Source organism: Aulonocara stuartgranti, assembly GCF_965226115.1.
Source record: "Aulonocara stuartgranti genome assembly, chromosome: 18".
In the NCBI taxonomy this organism is placed as follows: domain Eukaryota; kingdom Metazoa; phylum Chordata; class Actinopteri; order Cichliformes; family Cichlidae; genus Aulonocara; species Aulonocara stuartgranti.
Genome location: NC_138954.1, coordinates 5619181 through 5636770, shown reverse-complemented (window position 1 = coordinate 5636770; position 17590 = coordinate 5619181). Strand labels below are relative to the sequence as shown.

The window sequence follows — 17590 nt, the reverse complement described above, 5'->3', positions numbered from 1 at the left end:
TAAGAAAAAGGTGATAAAAAAAATTACGGTGGCCCTTAGAGGACAAATGGACTGCAATTTAAGAAAACGCCAACAATAAGAAAAATCACACAAAACACAACGGATATGGGAAAAATGACAACGGAAATAGGAAAAAACACAAGGGGAAGTGTTTCTGGTCAGACAATAACCCGACGGACCAGTTGCAGGCACCCAAAACATGGTAGGCGTGTTTTATCATGATTCATATAATACTGGTGACAGATTTTTAGGCAAATAGTTAGGCTAAAACACGAGAAACCCCCCCCCAAAATATAAATATTTCTGCTGGTGGTGGCCACCGAACATTGCTCTCTCCCTTTTCCTCCTGAAGGTTTTTCGGCTGTTTTTATTTTTGCTTCTGTCCTTGTCACTGCTGGTAGTATGGGACAATATTATCAAGAAACCAACCACAGGAATGAAGCTTTTCCCAAAAATGTGATTCTGTTAATCTGGACGTAATGTTTTCAGAAATGTTTCAATACACATCCAAGCGACTTCTTCGGTCACCTCACAAACAACGGACCTCACAGCCCATTGTTCATTCAGTGGGCTCGTTTCAGTCATTATGCAAATGTGCTGTTTATAAGGTTGAGAAACCTGCAGTCAGCTGAGACTGAAGAAGGCTTAACTTAAAAAGCTTAATTTCTTTGCATGCATAAAGAAATTAAGCTTTCTAATCCAAACCTGGTAATTTTATGTGATCTGAAACTTAAACAGCTTAAATAAAACTGACAGCACAAAAATTTCTGCTGTATGGATTTCCAACTGTAGTGTCAGCTGCCACCTCCTTCCTCATACGCAGACTTTATCACCTGCAGACTGTGCAGACAATTAACTGCTTTAAGACTGAGGGTCAAAATCACCAGCACACCCAGTCTCTCTGTTATTTTGCAAAAACCCCATGGTATCATTGAGCCGCTGTGAGCAGGGTTTGAACCTGCGCAGGGAGACCCTATTGGATTTCAAGTCCAACGCCTTAACCACTCGGCCATCACAGCTGCAAAGTGTAGTGGAAAGTGTGCAGACTTACCATATACACTTAAGGAAAACTGGCACAAATGTCTAGTTTGAGAAGGATGATGGTCCTGTGCTATCTGGGAGATGGTGAAAAAGTTATATATCATTATATACATATATGTGGGGATGTAACAGCGGTGCAGTCGTGACCACTGTTGCCTCACATGAAGAAGATTCACATGTGCTCCCTGTGTCTGTGTGGTTCTTCTCTTCAGGTGCTCTGGGTTCCTCCCACAGTCCAGACATGCTTGTTAGTTGAAATGGTGATTCTAAATTAGGTGTGAAAATCAGTGTGAATGCTTCTCTCTCTCTCTCTGTTAGTCCTGTGACAGACTGCTGACCTGTCCAGTGTGTACCTCACCTGTTGCCCCATGACAGCTGGGATAGGCTCCTGTGACCCTAATTTGGATAAGTGGAAGAAAACGGATGGATGGATAGTAAATGAGCACTTTTCCCCGTGAACCTTTTTTTTTTTCTTTGTCAATCTTATAATCTGTACTGCTGGTGGATATAATGATATTTCTGCTTTTAGTGGCTATTATCGCTCATGGTAACTTATATCTACAATATCCCTCACACACATGCCATTTGGGGGAGTCTTCAGTAACTGCAGTTATTAATCGTTTCCAAAATGGTATAGCTATACCCCGTCAGCATGTGGAGTTTAATTCTTAAACTTATTGTGTTTTCCCTTCGTTTATGTCCATCCATCCTCTTCTCCTTACACACACACATATATATATATATATATATATATATATATATATATATATATATATATATATATATATGTGTGTGTTACATGTTATTACTTATTTTCATGTGTTTCATTGGCCACAGTAACGGCTCATTTTTTCTTTGATTCAGTTTTCCCTCCTGTGCTTTTGGGTCCACAACACACCGGCATCGGCCGTAACAAGTTGTTTTTGGGGCTTGGTACCCAATTTTGGAGAGTGGGGATGCCTGACAGGAGCTTGTGGTACTGAGGCAGGTTACTGGCAGATTCCAACATGGATTTTAAAATGCACAATCCTCTGTAAAGCTCTCACACCTTACTTTCTATATGCAGCCCTTTCCTCTCTACTCCATCTCCACTACAACTTCCACTTGTTTTGTTTTTGGAGTTTGGCTTCAGGAAAAAAACCCACCATAACAGATCACCTGCTGATCCCTGTTGGTCCCCAAACCAGTGACCCCATTTATTCCCATTTATCTGATGCACAAGTACCATTTGAGAGTTTTTATTTTGTAGCATTTCTTGTTAGAATACATTCACATAAACACTGACATATGAGCAGCAGCAGCAATTATACTGTTCATAAGCTATTAATGAATTCCTGTTAAACTATAACTATTATGGATCAACATTAAACTAGTCTGCAGTTTTATTACATGCCATTTTTCACTTTTAAGGCTTCCTGAAATGAAAAATTATTTTTTAAAAACCAATATTATGAGCTGAACATGGCTGCAAATTACAGAGAATCATATGAAATTAGTTGTGCTCCATGCAAGTAAAAGTGGTGTCAATTTCACCATTAAACTGAGATATTTCTTTTGAGAACAAAGTAATATTAAAGAAGCTAGAGTCAGATTAAATATGCAACTTTTCTGACTTCTTTGTGGGTAATTTTACTGCTTATTTTCCTAATTTTTACCCCAAGTGACTGCTGATTCTGGAGGGCACTGCAAAGCAAACTAAAAGTCATTAGAATAATGAAGAGTGCACACTAAACTATTGTGCATTAACCTTCCACCTTTCAGTTATATTAGGCGTGTGATGCCATTAAGTGGTGGGATGATATGAATGAGAGCCGTGAGATGGGATGTGAACGTAATGATGTGAGTCCTGTGCTTCTGAAGGCAGGTGGAGGCTGGAGGTGTTTTAATGACCTGCATCATCACAGCTAATGGGACCATTTATTTTCAGACAAAAAAAGAAGTTAATAACTGTTTTTCTTTGTGTCGTATCTACTGAGCTCTCGCGTCTTCCCACACTTGCTGCCATTTTCACGTTTTTCATCATCTTTCACTTGACATCCTCTGATATAGACACAAAAACACACCCTCGCTAGTCCACAAAGCCCTTCATTAACTCACACCCATTTGTGAATGAAATAGTAGACTTTCCACTTGATTTAAATAGAGGTTATCCAAGTTGCAATGTGACAAACTGTCTGCTTAATCTACCTCTAAAGTTTTACATGAACAGATCTACACGATGGTGTTGTGCAGCTTGAGCTTTGCAAAACAGGTGAGCAGATTTTAGAGAGCATGTGCATGTAGCAAAGAACAAATTGGTGAATAACTGGAGGGGATTGGTGCTGGGTAGGGGTGCACGGAAGTCTTTGTCATCCAACTTAATTATGTCAAAAAAGTGTTTGCAGTACAAACTATGATTTTTTTACATGAAGACAAAGGAGCAGTCATACCAAAGTGATAAAAAAGTGATAATGCACTTGAGCAGCAACAATAAGACAACCCCACAGTTCTTCTCGTGGCCGCCTGAGGCTGGATCCAAAGGAGAGTCAGTCGCTATAGATTGTACAAAAGTGCACAAAACATTCCTTAGTGTATATATCATTGTATACCGGTATGCAGATGTGTTGAGGTCGACCTATCAAATATTGGGGCCGCACATCACCGGTGTTATAATCCAGCTGATTTCTGTACCTCGCTTTAGCCTCTCAGCCACCACAGGTTTTTCTGTCCTTGCATTCTTTGAGGTAAATTCATCAGTGGGTGCAGAAAGTGCAAAAGAAAATGCTGATGTTAGTCGTTCAGATGATTGCTGCCTGCACGCAAAAGGCCATAATGTTCTGGAAGATGCAGAACAGCAGAGGGAAAAAAAGAGAGAGAGCAGGAAGCTTGCGTGGCTTCGTATTGCACACTGCTTGTGTTTATCAAAGCTTAAGAAGGGAAGTTTCTCCATTCAGCCGGTGTTAATGAACCTTATTTAATAGAATAATGAAATTAGGCATGGCAGGGGGGAAGCAAGAAGCACCCGCTCACTGTCCGGTTTGTGTGTGTGGGCTGACAGCTGTGGATAATCTCATTTGCTAAGCATAATTAATGGCAAGTGGTTTCATTTACTTGTAATGTGGACTGTCTTTTCTCAAGGGCAAAGAAATATGAAAACTTTTTGGATTAATTTTCCTATCGACTGACTCGGTATAAGGAAGGAAATTTGTAAGAGTAGATTTTTTTCTTATTTTATTAAAGCTCCTGCTCCTTTCTTACTTTTATACTTTATTGTCTTTAATGAGCCTCAGTACAAATATAAAAGAGGAAAAAAGGCTGGTCTTTCTTTTATGAGACAGTAAGTATGCCATTCTTGGCCAGGACTTCAGGGCTGTGGTTGTTCTGCTGTTAGGGTTTCCGGCTTGAACTTTTGTTGGGTTTCACTGCACGGGTTTGAATCCTGTTCCCAGTGGCTAAAGTTAAAATAATAATATTTATAACAGGCAACACTTTCTAAAGCCATGATTACCGGTGAGCACTGTGCAATTATGAGGTGTTCCAGAAAAAAACATGTTAATAGCTGGAAGGTTTGAGAAAAAACTTGAAATTTTGACTTAAGATGTTGTTTTTTCAGTAGTGGAGACACCTTCAATACATGCAATGCATGGGTGACCTTTAGGCTGATAGGAATGCAGCATGAAATGGTGAGCTTCTAACAAAATCCAGTTTAGTTGCATCAGTAGAAGTTTGTTTGCACGATGTGACCTCCAGATGTCCTCCTGATGCAGCAAGGAAAGAAAAAGCAGTCGTGCATTGAAGATTTTGGTCCAGGCTCTACAGCCTACATTCATCAACTATGCTACCACTGAGTGAAAATAGAGAAAATCCTGGACTCAACCATTTTCACCAGATAATCCTCCTTTCTGACTTACAGAATGATAAAACTTTACTAACCTGACTTCATTTTCATTCAGTATGGCCTGAAACTATGACCATAAATGCATCAGCTGTCCCAGAGAAAAAAGGTAGAAGCTACACCCACACTTTATGCTATTTATCTGTCCTACCCTCATTTTTTACTCTAAACAGCAGAACTAGTCTGTATTATCTTTCATCTGTGTTTTGCTAGCAGACATTAAAGTAATGATCCATTACAACTGCATGCGCCATTTGTCACATTGGAGCAGTTAAATAAACTGACATATATCATTGTTTTTTTAGATTTCCTCACAAGTTGCCTTTACATGCAACATTCAAGCGCAGGTTACGGCGCTGGACTGGAAGCTCAGTGAGGGAATGTAGGTCCAAATCAATGGACCTGCATGGAGACAACATGTGACTTTGTAACCAATCAAATGTGCAAGCTGTTTCAAAAGTATGTTAATCATTATACTGTATTTATTAATTATATTATTGTAATCACCAATATATTTTTTATGTTTCTGTAATTTTTAATAGTAAAATTTAATTATTGTTGTTATTCATGAATTATCAAATGTACTATTTCACAAAACAAAGAAAAAAAAAATAGAAAAGCACTTTGTTATTTTTGATTAAGATGATAATTTGAGTAAGTTATTTGTAATAACTGTAACTGTAATGTAAGTAAGTTATTTACTTACATTCGTGAACAGAAAAGTTTGTTTTAGTGGTTCAGTGTACCGGCTGAAGTTTAATTTAATATGAGATGTTTTAACCGAAGCAGCGCAGTCTTGAGTTTTGGTGCTGGGGCTAAAGTTGTAATAACTGTCACTGTCCTTTAAAATGCTGAAGAGTTTGCAGTTCTTTTATTATCCAGTAGAAAAAGAGCGCTTCTACAGATTCCAGTGTTGCCTAAGATTAGTTTTGATGTCTCTTTCTATGTTTCTTAAGATGGAAAGAGACTGTTTGCGTCTTTGAACGATGAAATGGATTTCAAAATGCTCCTCCTTAAAATCCCACCAATGTTCATTTTAGAGTTTGTTTATAGGAGATAAGAGAAGGTGTGCACAGTAGAGCTGGGCTCAAACATGACCTAATTCATTGCTCATTACAAGAAGAAACACTATAGAGTTGAGAAAAAATTAGATTTTCAAAGTAGAAAAAAATCCTTTTTATCTACCTGTGAGGAAAATCTGCTGTGATAACGCCTCCAGCTTTGATCAGCTCTCCGTTCACGTGTGGGCGGGCTGAGAGAGCAAACTGCTGACAGCATGTTCCAATGAGCTAAACATTTGCACACAACGCGCGCTGTTCACACAGATGCACACAAACACACGTCCCACACATACTCCTACAAAGTTACAGAAAAACAGCGATTAACGCACCAAAGTGAATGACAAACGTAGCACGGCGCTGTTGTCCACCAGCAGGTGAGTCACTGTGGTCAAAGTCTCTGTACAGTTCGTCACAGGGTTAAACAGCCATCTGCCTCTGAAGGCTCGAGCACACTGCGATTTCACTTCAGTGTGCGACGTCGATCTAAAAACCTGTAGGACGTTACGTTTGATGGATACAGAATTGGAAACTAGACGTTTGATGATATTACACATCATCATCATTATCCAAATGAGCTACGTCTTAATCAGCATGTCTCACGCTGCGTTTTGATTGGGTCGTTAGTAGATATAACCACGACCAAACATATCATCACAATCTTTTCAGGCTGTATTTGTAGATGCCTGAACTTAAAGCCAAAGATCTTTTTGACAAGTATGGCTGTTGGTGCACTACTTGCTTAAGGTTGCACCACTGGTCTGGACTTTTACTCAGTCAGTGCAGCACCTTCTTTCTTTTTTCAGCCATTCTGTTGCAGATTTGCTGCTGTGCTTGTGATCATTATGCTGTTGCATGACTCAATTTTGGCCACGTTTTGACTGTCAGACAGATGGCTTCTCATGTGACTTTGGTATACAGAAGAGTTCATGTTTGCCTCAAAAACTGCAAGTCCAGATCATCACCCCTCCAAGGTCTAGCACAGTATTGCACATTGTCTGTGCAAAAGGGTTAGGTGGTTTGTTTAAATGCAGCTTTGCAAACCTAAGCTGTGCTGTGAAAAAGGTGAGATTCAGGTGGAGACAATGCAAAGAGACAAGTGAAAAAATTCACTGCAGAAATCAGTGGAAATGATTTAGTTGGTGGTGTCACAATACATGCAAAAACTAAAGCAAAGAAGCAAAAGGAAGCAGCTGTGATGGCCGAGTGGTTAAGGTGTTGGACTTGAAATCCAATGGGATCTTCCCGCGCAGGTTCAAATCCTGCTCACAGCGAAGCGCTTCTTTTTGGCACCATGTCCAGATTAACCCACGTACCCATGAGGTAGTGGGAAGCTGTGGTTCAGACACAGTATGTGTTGTCTTGTCACATCAACTAAGAAATCTAAAATCTAACTGGTCCCAAATAAAAATATGTTGTCAAATCAGAATAACCATTTGAGGCTTCCTTGTGGGAACAAAGGGGTGAAGATACAGTGTTTCCTCCTCAGTAAATTATTTTAAATAGTTAAAAATGCAATGAAAACTTTTGGTATTATTAGATGTAAAACTACCAGTTTTCACATTTTGAAAAAAAAAGTGCACCACTGTGTCTTGATGTGTGCTCAATCATCCAGGTAAATAAATCCAAGACCATCTATGTAAAAGACCATCTCTGAACTGATGAGGGGGCCTAAGGGTACATCTTTCACCATCTTGCAGCTGTGAACTCTGTGAATGGTACTCATGGCTATTGATCAATGGTCATGACAGTTTGCATATTAATAATCAAGCAGCGGACCTCACAGCCCATTGTTCATTCAGTGGGCTGGTTTCAGTCATTGTGCAACTGTACTGTTTATAAGATTGGGGAAACCTGCAGTCAGCTGAGACTGAAGAAGTCACTTGGATGAGCGATGAAACGTTTCTCCCACTGCAAACGCTACATCCAGATGAACAGAATCAACTTTTTGGGATGTGCACCACTGTGATTAACTTTGTGGTTCTCCAACTGTGGGGCGAGGCCCACTGTGGGTGAGACATGGAGTCACTGCAGGTGACGGAGAACCAGGTGAAAAATATGAAAATATAAAGTTGAATTAATTTTTTAAGGAAAATAAACTGTAGCTGTTTCTTGATGCTATTGCTCTGACATTTGTTCAAATAAGACTCATGACAGAAACAATAAAAACTGGGTTTTGGGGCATTAACATTTTGTGGCTTCTGCAGTAAAAGTAATGTCTTTACTTTTACCCCCTAAAAGAATTAAACACACACAGTTACAGTTGTATCCAGACTGCTCTGTGTTAGCTTCATTAGTCAAGTCAAGTCAAGTGGCTTTATTATCATTCCAACCATGTGCAGCGGTACAGCACACAGTGAAACAACACAACGTTCCTCCAAGACCATGGTGCTACATATGACATATAACAAACAATCAACACAGGACTAGATAAAGTGCAAGTGTGCAAAAATTGCAAAAAATCAAAACAAAGAGAGTGCAACACCAGACAGAACAGAGCGATACAGACACAACAGTGCAACAGAAATGTGCAAAACACTGAGTATTGTGCAAAAAGTCACTTGGTGTCTGAAGGTATATGTGTGTGTGTGTCAGTCCAGTACCTCACAGTTCTTTGGTTTGGGAATTTTCTGACTGGTTCTTGATCTCATCCTTCTCACTCGAATTTAAGAAATCCTGGTGAGTACACCAAGCGTCAAATCTCCATTAAAAATGATAAACACATCTACAAAATCCAGATAAAATGCTTTTGGACCCTTTCTGCATATTTTCACTGATGATATTGAGGCAGTCAAGAAGAGCAGAAAGCACAAAGACAGTTTAAAATCTTTATCTAAAGTTTAATAAATAGCAGCAAGCTGACTGCATTTTTCCAAATGTATTGTGCTGGCTTTCAAACCCATTTTTCCATTTTGTCTAATTAAAACATTGCAGCTAAGTGTTTGCGATTTCACCACAGATCCATGTCAGATACCATTTTCTTCCCCACACAGCGAGAACAGGCTGCAAAGCTTCTCTCCGGCCTGAGTTTAGTTCAGTACGTCGTCTCATCTCATCGCACTCAGGGAACAAACGTCTGCTTTCAAATCAACAAGCTGATGATCATTATTTGGAAACGAGTGATGAAATTATTGCCTGAAACATACGGTGATGTGCAATGAAACTAAAACGAGAGACAATAACAGTGGCAGCAGTAATCTATGGCAGCCTGTTGCCTGCTTCCAATGGGCCTCGCTTCAGCTTTTAATGCCCTCGCCTGCTGACTCGCTGTCACTTCATCAGTTTGAATGATTAGGCGGTGCTTATCTCTCACTGTGAGCCGTGTTTGTTGGCTCACAGCTGGAGAATCGCTTAATTGTTTTGTTAGTTTATCGAGGCCCAAGTGTAGTCAGAGAAATGAGTGGGTTAAATCTAATGTTGCTGTCAGTGTAAGAAAGAAATATATCATTTTTTTCTGTAGATTAGACTTTTTTTTTATAAACCATCTGGCTAAAGTGTGCAGGGCGTCTTTATCTTTGGGCCACATTTGGTCTTAACTGGGGCCGGTTTGGGTCCTGACTTAATTTGTAATCTCTGCTTGTTTTGCACTGTAGTTAGACATCCTCACCTGCTGTCAATCAGCTGATGCTCCCCGTTATTCCCCATCAGACTGTCTCATTCTCATTACAGTCAAGTTTTCCACCGTTTTCCTCGTGTTTCCATTTTCTCTCTGTGTATTTTTTGCATCCTGTTAGTCCCAGTCGCATTCCTTGTGATGTTTATGTCAGATTTTTGGCCCTTTTGACTTTTTGACATTAGCCTGGATTAAAGAGTAGGATTTAGTGCTTTTCCTCTGACTGCCTGGTCCTGTGTTTGAGTCCTCTCTGGGGTCATTGCACAGGGTAAGTCTGGCTGCTTTAACTCAGCCACAGGTCTGTACTACAAAGCAGGATTATCCAGGTGATTTCGGGGTTAACCCTGGGTGTTCGCTGTTATGGAGACGGTTTACTTCTTGCTATGTCATACTTACATCGCCATGGTTACTTATGCTGCAGATATAATCTCTGGAGCAGTGTTGTTGTGCTCTAGATTAAAGATCAGGTAAGAAATCACCGCCTACTGACCAATCAGATCTCTGGAAAATATCATCACCATTCCTTGTAGATGTCTCTGATCACTGTGCACAGATAACAGGAGAGCCTAAAGTTTTATTCTATAAGCATCTAAAATCTTTGTCTTCCCCTGAAGCACGTCTTTAATACATACACAACCTTTTTGTAGCAACTATGTTATTGTTCTTGTTCCCTTAAAATATGATCCTAAATTCTATCAAACTGGCATGTTGTCTCAGCCTACATTTCTGTGTCTATACAAATCAAATTGTAACAAAGTTGGGACTCTGTGTAAAATCTAAATGAAGGCAGAATGCGATTGAACCCAGCTGCTCAGGGGTCCTGTTTGTTCTGTTTGTTTCACGCTGCACCAAATGTTTTCAGCTGGTTTAGCATCGTTTTGTTGATGCAAAGCCTTCGACTAAAACACGTGTCGTTTGGATGGAAGCATATTCTGATGTAAAACCTGCATATACCTTTCAACGCTGATGGTGCCTTTCCAGATGTGCAAGCTGCCAGTTCCATAAGTACTAATGACCTCCAATACCAGCTGATAACAAGCCAAATGCTCCCTCTCCTCTTAATTCTAGAAACAGTGGCATCCATGTTTTTCGAACAGAATTTAACATTTTGTGACTTCCACTTTGCCTCAGTCTAGAGTCCAAGCCTCTGTTCTTGGACTCCACCAACTGTCAGGGTCTCTCAGTTTCCTGCTCTTCAGCCAACACACATGTTTCTGATTTGCTCATGACCTGCCAGTACTTGAGCACCTGCTTGAGCAGCCATTCTCTGCCAGATTGTTGTGGTGATCGGGCTCAGTCATGCTTGTGTGCTTCCTAACGTTGCCTTTTTTCTGCCTTGCAGTCTCGTGTTCGGTTGGCTGAAGACCTCCTCTTGTGTTTAGTACTCACCTGCTGTCTCAGGCTGGTTTGCTCCTCTAAGGAAAGGATTAATCTTCACTTACCTGCCAGAACTCAACAACCTTTACTTAAATCCCTGGAATTCTCGCTGCATCTCATCTCATTGCATTTTGTATTTACTCGGGTTATTGTTGTCAAATAAGAACATTTGTCTGATCATTTGAACCACGCAGGTGTGACAAAAAAACACGTAAGAAATCCAGAAGGGGGCAAATACTTTTTGCAGCACTGTCAGCCTGAAGTTAATCACATTTGCTATTTTTATTTTATAATTTACTATTAAAAGTGCAATTTAAAAATAAGAATTCTGGATTTTGCAATAAAAATATTAGTGACTATCTTATTCTGTCACTGCTTCAGCCCCACTGGGGATCAAAACTCAGCTGTCCTTCCAAGCTGCAGAGAAGATGGGACCCCTAACGCTTGCAGAGTTATAGCCACACTTTACCCGCTGAGCATCCCTGCAATTAAGTTAAATGGGCGCACAAACCATATTGCTAATGGTTTCACAAAGCCCAAGCCCCAGAGAAGTGTGGCGATTGAAGAATCCATCAGTGAAATTGCGCACTGACATGCCCCACTAAGTTTGACTGCACGATGGAGCTCACTTATCCAAAACGCATCCAATATACAAATATAGCCAAACACACGCCACGTCATGACACAGAGCCGTAGCAGACAGCAGCTGTTTGTCGCATGTCGGAGAATCATAATCCTCGCTAAAAGCAGGACAATCAAATCATTTCTCCAACGAGACTTTGCAGCCAACAAATGACAGTTTGTTAATTTGACTGAAAAGGCAACAGAAGGGGATTTTTTTTTCACAGCCAAATGGCAGTTTATTTTTACTGAAATGCCCCCAAAAAGTTCATCTGTATCCAGACAAAAAACAGATACAAATCCAGATTAACAAAGTAATTTCATTGCAGTCTGCGCTCAGAGGGTCCTCACAGCGTGCTGTAATAAACGAGCTGAAATGAAGCGGCTTTGTATCTAGAAAGTTCTTGACATGTTCTTGATTTTTTTTCCTCTTTAATCAACTCACTGATGTTTTTATTTCAAGGTGAACTCCGATGCAGCTGAAAACTACCCTGCTGGTTTTGTTGTCTCTCTGTTTCTGAGCTTTTTGCGCATCTTTTGACATAATTGTGCTTCCCATTATTTCTCTTCTCTGACTTTTACTTTGCCTCGCTTGATCTCCTGAAACTGCTGTAAAATATCTCAAAATAACCTCCTCCCTGTGGAGGAATATAGGTGACAGCTGAGTGCCTTAATCATGGGGACAGAAAAAGGTGAATAAGCTGCGAGTGCTGCTCCACGGGGCTGTGCTCATTTGCAGATTCAGGACTTTATTTAGGGGTCTACAATACGGTGCAGTACTCAGTGTCATGTGTGACTATTGATCTGTGTAATAAAAACAGATGTCATCGATATGAAACCCACCGGTTTATAAATTTCATGGTCCTGGATTTTTTTGGGATTTATTGAGTTTTTATTCCTGTTTTGATTTTTAATGTTTTGTGTGTCTCCAGCCTTTCCCTCCCTCTGTCTTCTCCTTGTGTTTATCATATCTTCCTGTTTTATTTTGGAATTGTTTTTCCTTGTGTATCCCTCCCTGGCTTTCACTTCTTGTCTAATTGGGTCATCTTCTCCACCACCTTCACTCCACACCATAAAAAACTCTCATTAGGCTAAAACAGTCATTTAAATAAAAATATTTAAAAGGAACAAAATATCCAGCATCATCATTATGAGTTGGGCAAGAGAAATAACCCAAAGCAAGATACTCAAGTGTCTTATTCATGACTAATGGGAGGGTGGAGTGAGAGGTGGACCCGTGGATTGGTGCATCAGCAGTATTGGAGGCATTATACTCGGCTAAAGTGGTGAAGAGAGAGCTCCAAACATTCATCCAATCTTAAAAAATGACAGAAAGAGCAAAGCTGTGAATTCAAGTGCCTGAAATGAGTTTCCCTGTCTTTGAGGCAGGCTGACAGGCTGAGGACCTTGGACGCCCGGTGGGAGCTAAGAGAAGAACTACTCCATTATGCTGGAAGGAGCCAGTAGAGGTTTCTTGAGCACACAACAATAGGGAGGAGACTTTGGAGCAAGCCCAGAACCTGCTGGTGAGATCAGGCCTTGGGGGCCACGAGGGACTGTTCAGCGCTGCTGGGGAGAAGGGCGTCATGAATATCCTCCTTAGCCTGCTGCTTTGGATAAGTTGATGATAACGGATCGATAGATGGATGTTGGATTCAGTAAGATTTGAAACTAATGACTAAGAACATAACAACAGTCCACATAACATCCAGTCCACCATGCAGTCACCAGCACCTTTTAGAAACGGGTCTGTGCTCTCACCATGATTTGGAAGGTAGACAAATGTGTGCGCGGAGCCTCGTGTTCACCCAACCGATGATGAAAAATACGACGTGAACCCTCACATATGGGTGGATGCGTAATGGCTGTTCATGTTTGAACCAAACTGTGAGGGAGGAATCGGCTCTGCCAAACTAGCCGCTGCTGCCAGTCATGTGGAAATGTTCCCGCAGAGTTCAGCAGCAGTGTTTTCTGAACTCTCTCACCTTTTAATGCACATAAAGACTTTATAAGAGACTTAAAGGAAAACGGGAAATCTCAGAAAAACATTCAACTTCCTTTTAAATTAAATTTGATGTTTCTGTAACACTGTAAACAGAAAAGGCTTGGTAATCCCATGTGATTACTTCCTCTTTTCCCCCTCCCCATTTACTTGTTTGAGTGACAGTTTGCTTATACATCCAGCTGTCTAGAAGCTCACAGTCTCAGAAGAACAGAGAAACTCAAACACTGCTGAATTACTGAGCGCACAGCAGTCGCACGACACGAGTCTCCCTCCTGCTGCGCGCTCACAGAGCTCCATTGTAAGTGGAGACGTTTGCCATTTGAGAAAAAGATCCCACCTTCTGTTTCTAAAATGACAGCTGGCATTAAAGTACAGCTCATTGTTGGATACTGTGGAAGCATTAGCTGAGTGCATTGTGGTCCGAAAATAGTGGGATTTGTGGGGACTAATGATTTTCTGGAGGCATTTATTTTTCGTAGAGGGCACGCTTTGATGCACAAAAATGGCCAACGGGTCATTAATGAAAGTGGAAAAGGCTTTGCGCACTTTGAATAACTGCTGGATTTAATACCGTGGCCATCATGGAGTAATCTGCAGCATTTACCGAGGATTATCATGTGCAGAACAATGCCAGTGTAATCCTAAAAGGCTGACCTGTTGGTCAGACCACTGTAATTATGATTATCGGAGCTCATATCCTGATGAGACATTTATACTCACACGAGTAAACAGAAAGTGAACATTTTTGGCTGCACGTTGGGACTTCTTAGACACAGAAAGTGGAAAAAGGAGCAAACTGAAAACTTCATTGACACTTTTGAGTCACAATCGCCTCTGTCCTTCCTCACAAGTGTTTATTTTTTTGGCGATGAACGGAGGTGATGGTGTCGCAGTCGGCCGTGGCAGCAGCTGTATTCCTGTAACTCCTTCTTCTTGTAACATCTTCATTTTTGGCAGCAGAGGATCTCGTCTTTGGTTTCTTTAATTGATTAACATGCCTGAGATGCACCGCGCTGCCATGCTTGCATTGTTCACATTTTTGTTGCTTGATCAGCAGTTGGGTTTGGCTCATCCTGTGTTACAGCTATAAACGCTGATAGGAGCCCAGAAATGAATGAGCAAAAACAGCAAACAAACAAATCAAGCAGAAAGGGTTCTCCGGAGAGTCTGAACCACGGAGACAGAGAGGGAGCATACACCTGAGACTCTCTGCAGACATCCACCAACTGAAGATGACAATAATTAAAGCTGAAAACAACAATCACCAGGGCAGATATGTGAATGTCCTGACTGATGTCATGTGGTTAAATAGCAACTGCACCAATTTGGCTTTTTACACCAGCTCCTAAACCTCAGGAAGACTTTTTGTCATCAGTCTGACAGGAACATTAAACCTGCACGCAGACATCTCGCTGTTCTGTCATTCAGACACACGGATCTTAATAAAATCGAATCCAACACATCAACCAACAAATAACCAGTTATAAATACTCTTTAGCTCAGGCTATTTGCATTTGTTGCTATATATATGTGTTAGCATTGGCACTTCGAGCAGATTATTATGGTGATAAAAACACGTAAAGTTTTTATTCATGGGCTTAAAAATGAGCGATTTCCAGTGCTATAAAGATGAATGAAGTTTGCACAACCTGACTTAATCACTCAGAAACCAACTGGACCATAAGGGATGACTAAAGCATTTTTAGCATCATTTGGAGCTGAAGTTTGAGTTTGACTGCAGTTAATAAGATGAGATGATCCCTGACTTTTTAACTGCTCCAGAGGGAGAAACAATCCCAGTGTCTGCATCAGTGCTTCAATTTCCAATCCCAAAATAAGACTGATTCACATCCACCAGGTCACCATGGCCTACTTAGGGTCGGAGCTAGGGTTCGTTGTGTTCTAAGCAAATGCAAATATAATATAGCAATGCTTTTGCAATATGCTATATTAAATTTAGCAGAGCAAAGGGTCGAAGCCTTTTTTTTATTGATATATCAAAAATCCATTCCTCATAACAGGTTGTCAGTGACCCGCTTGATGTAGAGCCTGTAAAGTCTGTGTACCTTAAGGCGTCGCCACAGCAGAAGTTTGTACTATGAAGCAGGATCTTATCCGGATAACCTCAGGATCAATCCTGGGTTTTCTGTACTAGGAAGGTCATTTCTTACAGATTCAAGATCAACAGGTATGAAATCACTTTTATATTTAATCTTTATTCACACACCGCAGCTGAAAGAATACAAACTTAAACCTTCAGGAGCAGGGTACGCTCAGCGTTTATGTTTAAAATCACTGTTTTCCTTACAGCATGCTGTATGTATCATATAGATTGTTAAGCCATAATTTACTAAAATCAGTGAATGAAGGGCAAACGGTACCGTTGTCGATTGGCAACAGGTAAAAAAAATTTTTTTTTATGTGTGATTCTAATCTGCATTTAAGTCTCTTTTACCCGGTTGGAACTACAGCTACTAGAAGACAGAACAAAAACCTGTTCAATGTAATTCATTTCACTTTGATGTGCTGACAAACTGAAGCAATTTCCATCACAGGGAGCAGTTACTGTAGACAGAAGAAACTTTTTCTTTAGATTGGCTAGGCGCTGCCAAGCCCACTCCTCTCATGTGAATTTGCAGAGTATATAACCAGTTTAAAAACTCAATTCACAGCTTGGGAGGAGAACATGTGGAGCCACTAAAGCCTGGCAGTGGTGGGATTCGAACCCACGCCCCCAAAGAGACTGGAGCCTTAATCCAGCGCCTTAGACCACTCGGCCACACTCCCAGTGATTTCCACTTAATTTCCATCTGTTGGTTGGTTAAACCTCAACGAGAAAGCTCTATCCCTGTAACATGCTCTTAATATCCAGGTGTCCAGAAGTTTTAAATTCGTTTTTATTTACACCTTCATGTGGGATTTAGCATATCTAAAAAAGTCTCATAACAGCCCAAAAGGTCTGTCAGTGGTAACAACTGACTATTTCTGAAACTATGCTTGCAGCTAAAATTCAGTCTAACCCCCAAAATAACAAAACCAAGCCAGGACCCACAAACAAGATCCAAAAACAAAGAAAGACCCAAACAAGGATTCAAAACTCAGAGACAGCAGGAAAATCCCCACATAAAGACAGAGAAGCAGCGAAGGACAAAACCAAATCAAAGCTCAAGTTAGCAGAAAACCAAACACTTGAAATCATCACCAAACGCAGAGACTAAAGCAATAAGCGTTATTTTTCCTGTAAATGCTCTTCTTGAACTCACAAATACAGCAGGTGGACTGTGGTAAATTGTAAAACATCTCTTCCTAAATGCACTCGCTGTAAGTGATGTAATGTAATGCAGTAACTCTAACGGCAAAGCAAAACAAAGCCTGTGTAAGAATTTCATCAGTGGAGTAAAAAAGACCCAAGCTCACTGAATACTGCCACAAATAACTGTCAGCATCATCATCTGTTTCCCACATAAAGTTCAACAATCACAGCTGCTCGACTCACCTTTGCCTTTGCACCTCCTCCTCCTCTTCCTCTTAGACTTTCCTTTCAGGTCTGACCGCTCCATGTTTCTGCTGCAGGTCCCCGGTGCCATTCAGGAGATGTTTTTTCCTCTGTTATTATACTAGTTTGTCCTTCTGCTGCTTCTTCTCTTCTGCTGGTCTGAAACAAATGAATCAGAGTGCAGCTCTGCAGCGGGAAGCCCTGCACAGTGACTGACTTCTCTCTCCCGCTGCCGGCTTTAGGAGGCGGGCGACTGCTGAGGTTGTGACATCACGAGGAGAGAAAGGGCTGTGATTCAGCATCACTGAGTTTGGTGGCATCAGCTGGTGGTCAGTGGCACATTTTGTAAATCATACAGAGGCGCTGAACTAGTGTCTGAACGCTACAACCAAACATAAGCATCAGAATATTGATGTTAGGGGAGAAAACAGAGGAATATGAGTGTTTCTGAGAAAGATGAAGAACATTTGAAGCATGTGGTCAGAGGATTCAAAGTTATCATTTT

At 40.8% G+C, this 17590-nt stretch overlaps 1 protein-coding gene across 2 annotated transcripts in view; it reads right to left on the bottom strand.

Annotated features, from left to right (window-relative positions):
- LOC309694497 (double-stranded RNA-specific editase B2-like) overlaps nucleotides 1-17284 on the bottom strand; it is a 36532-nt gene extending 19248 nt beyond the window's left edge. For both annotated transcript variants that reach the window (XM_082514630.1, XM_082514631.1), the window contains exon 1: nucleotides 17086-17284. In XM_082514630.1, the coding sequence (XP_082370756.1) occupies nucleotides 17086-17176 (91 nt within the window). In that variant the 5' untranslated portion in view covers nucleotides 17177-17284. The remainder of the gene's footprint in view (nucleotides 1-17085) is intronic.
- Nucleotides 17285-17590: the final 306 nt, after the last annotated feature.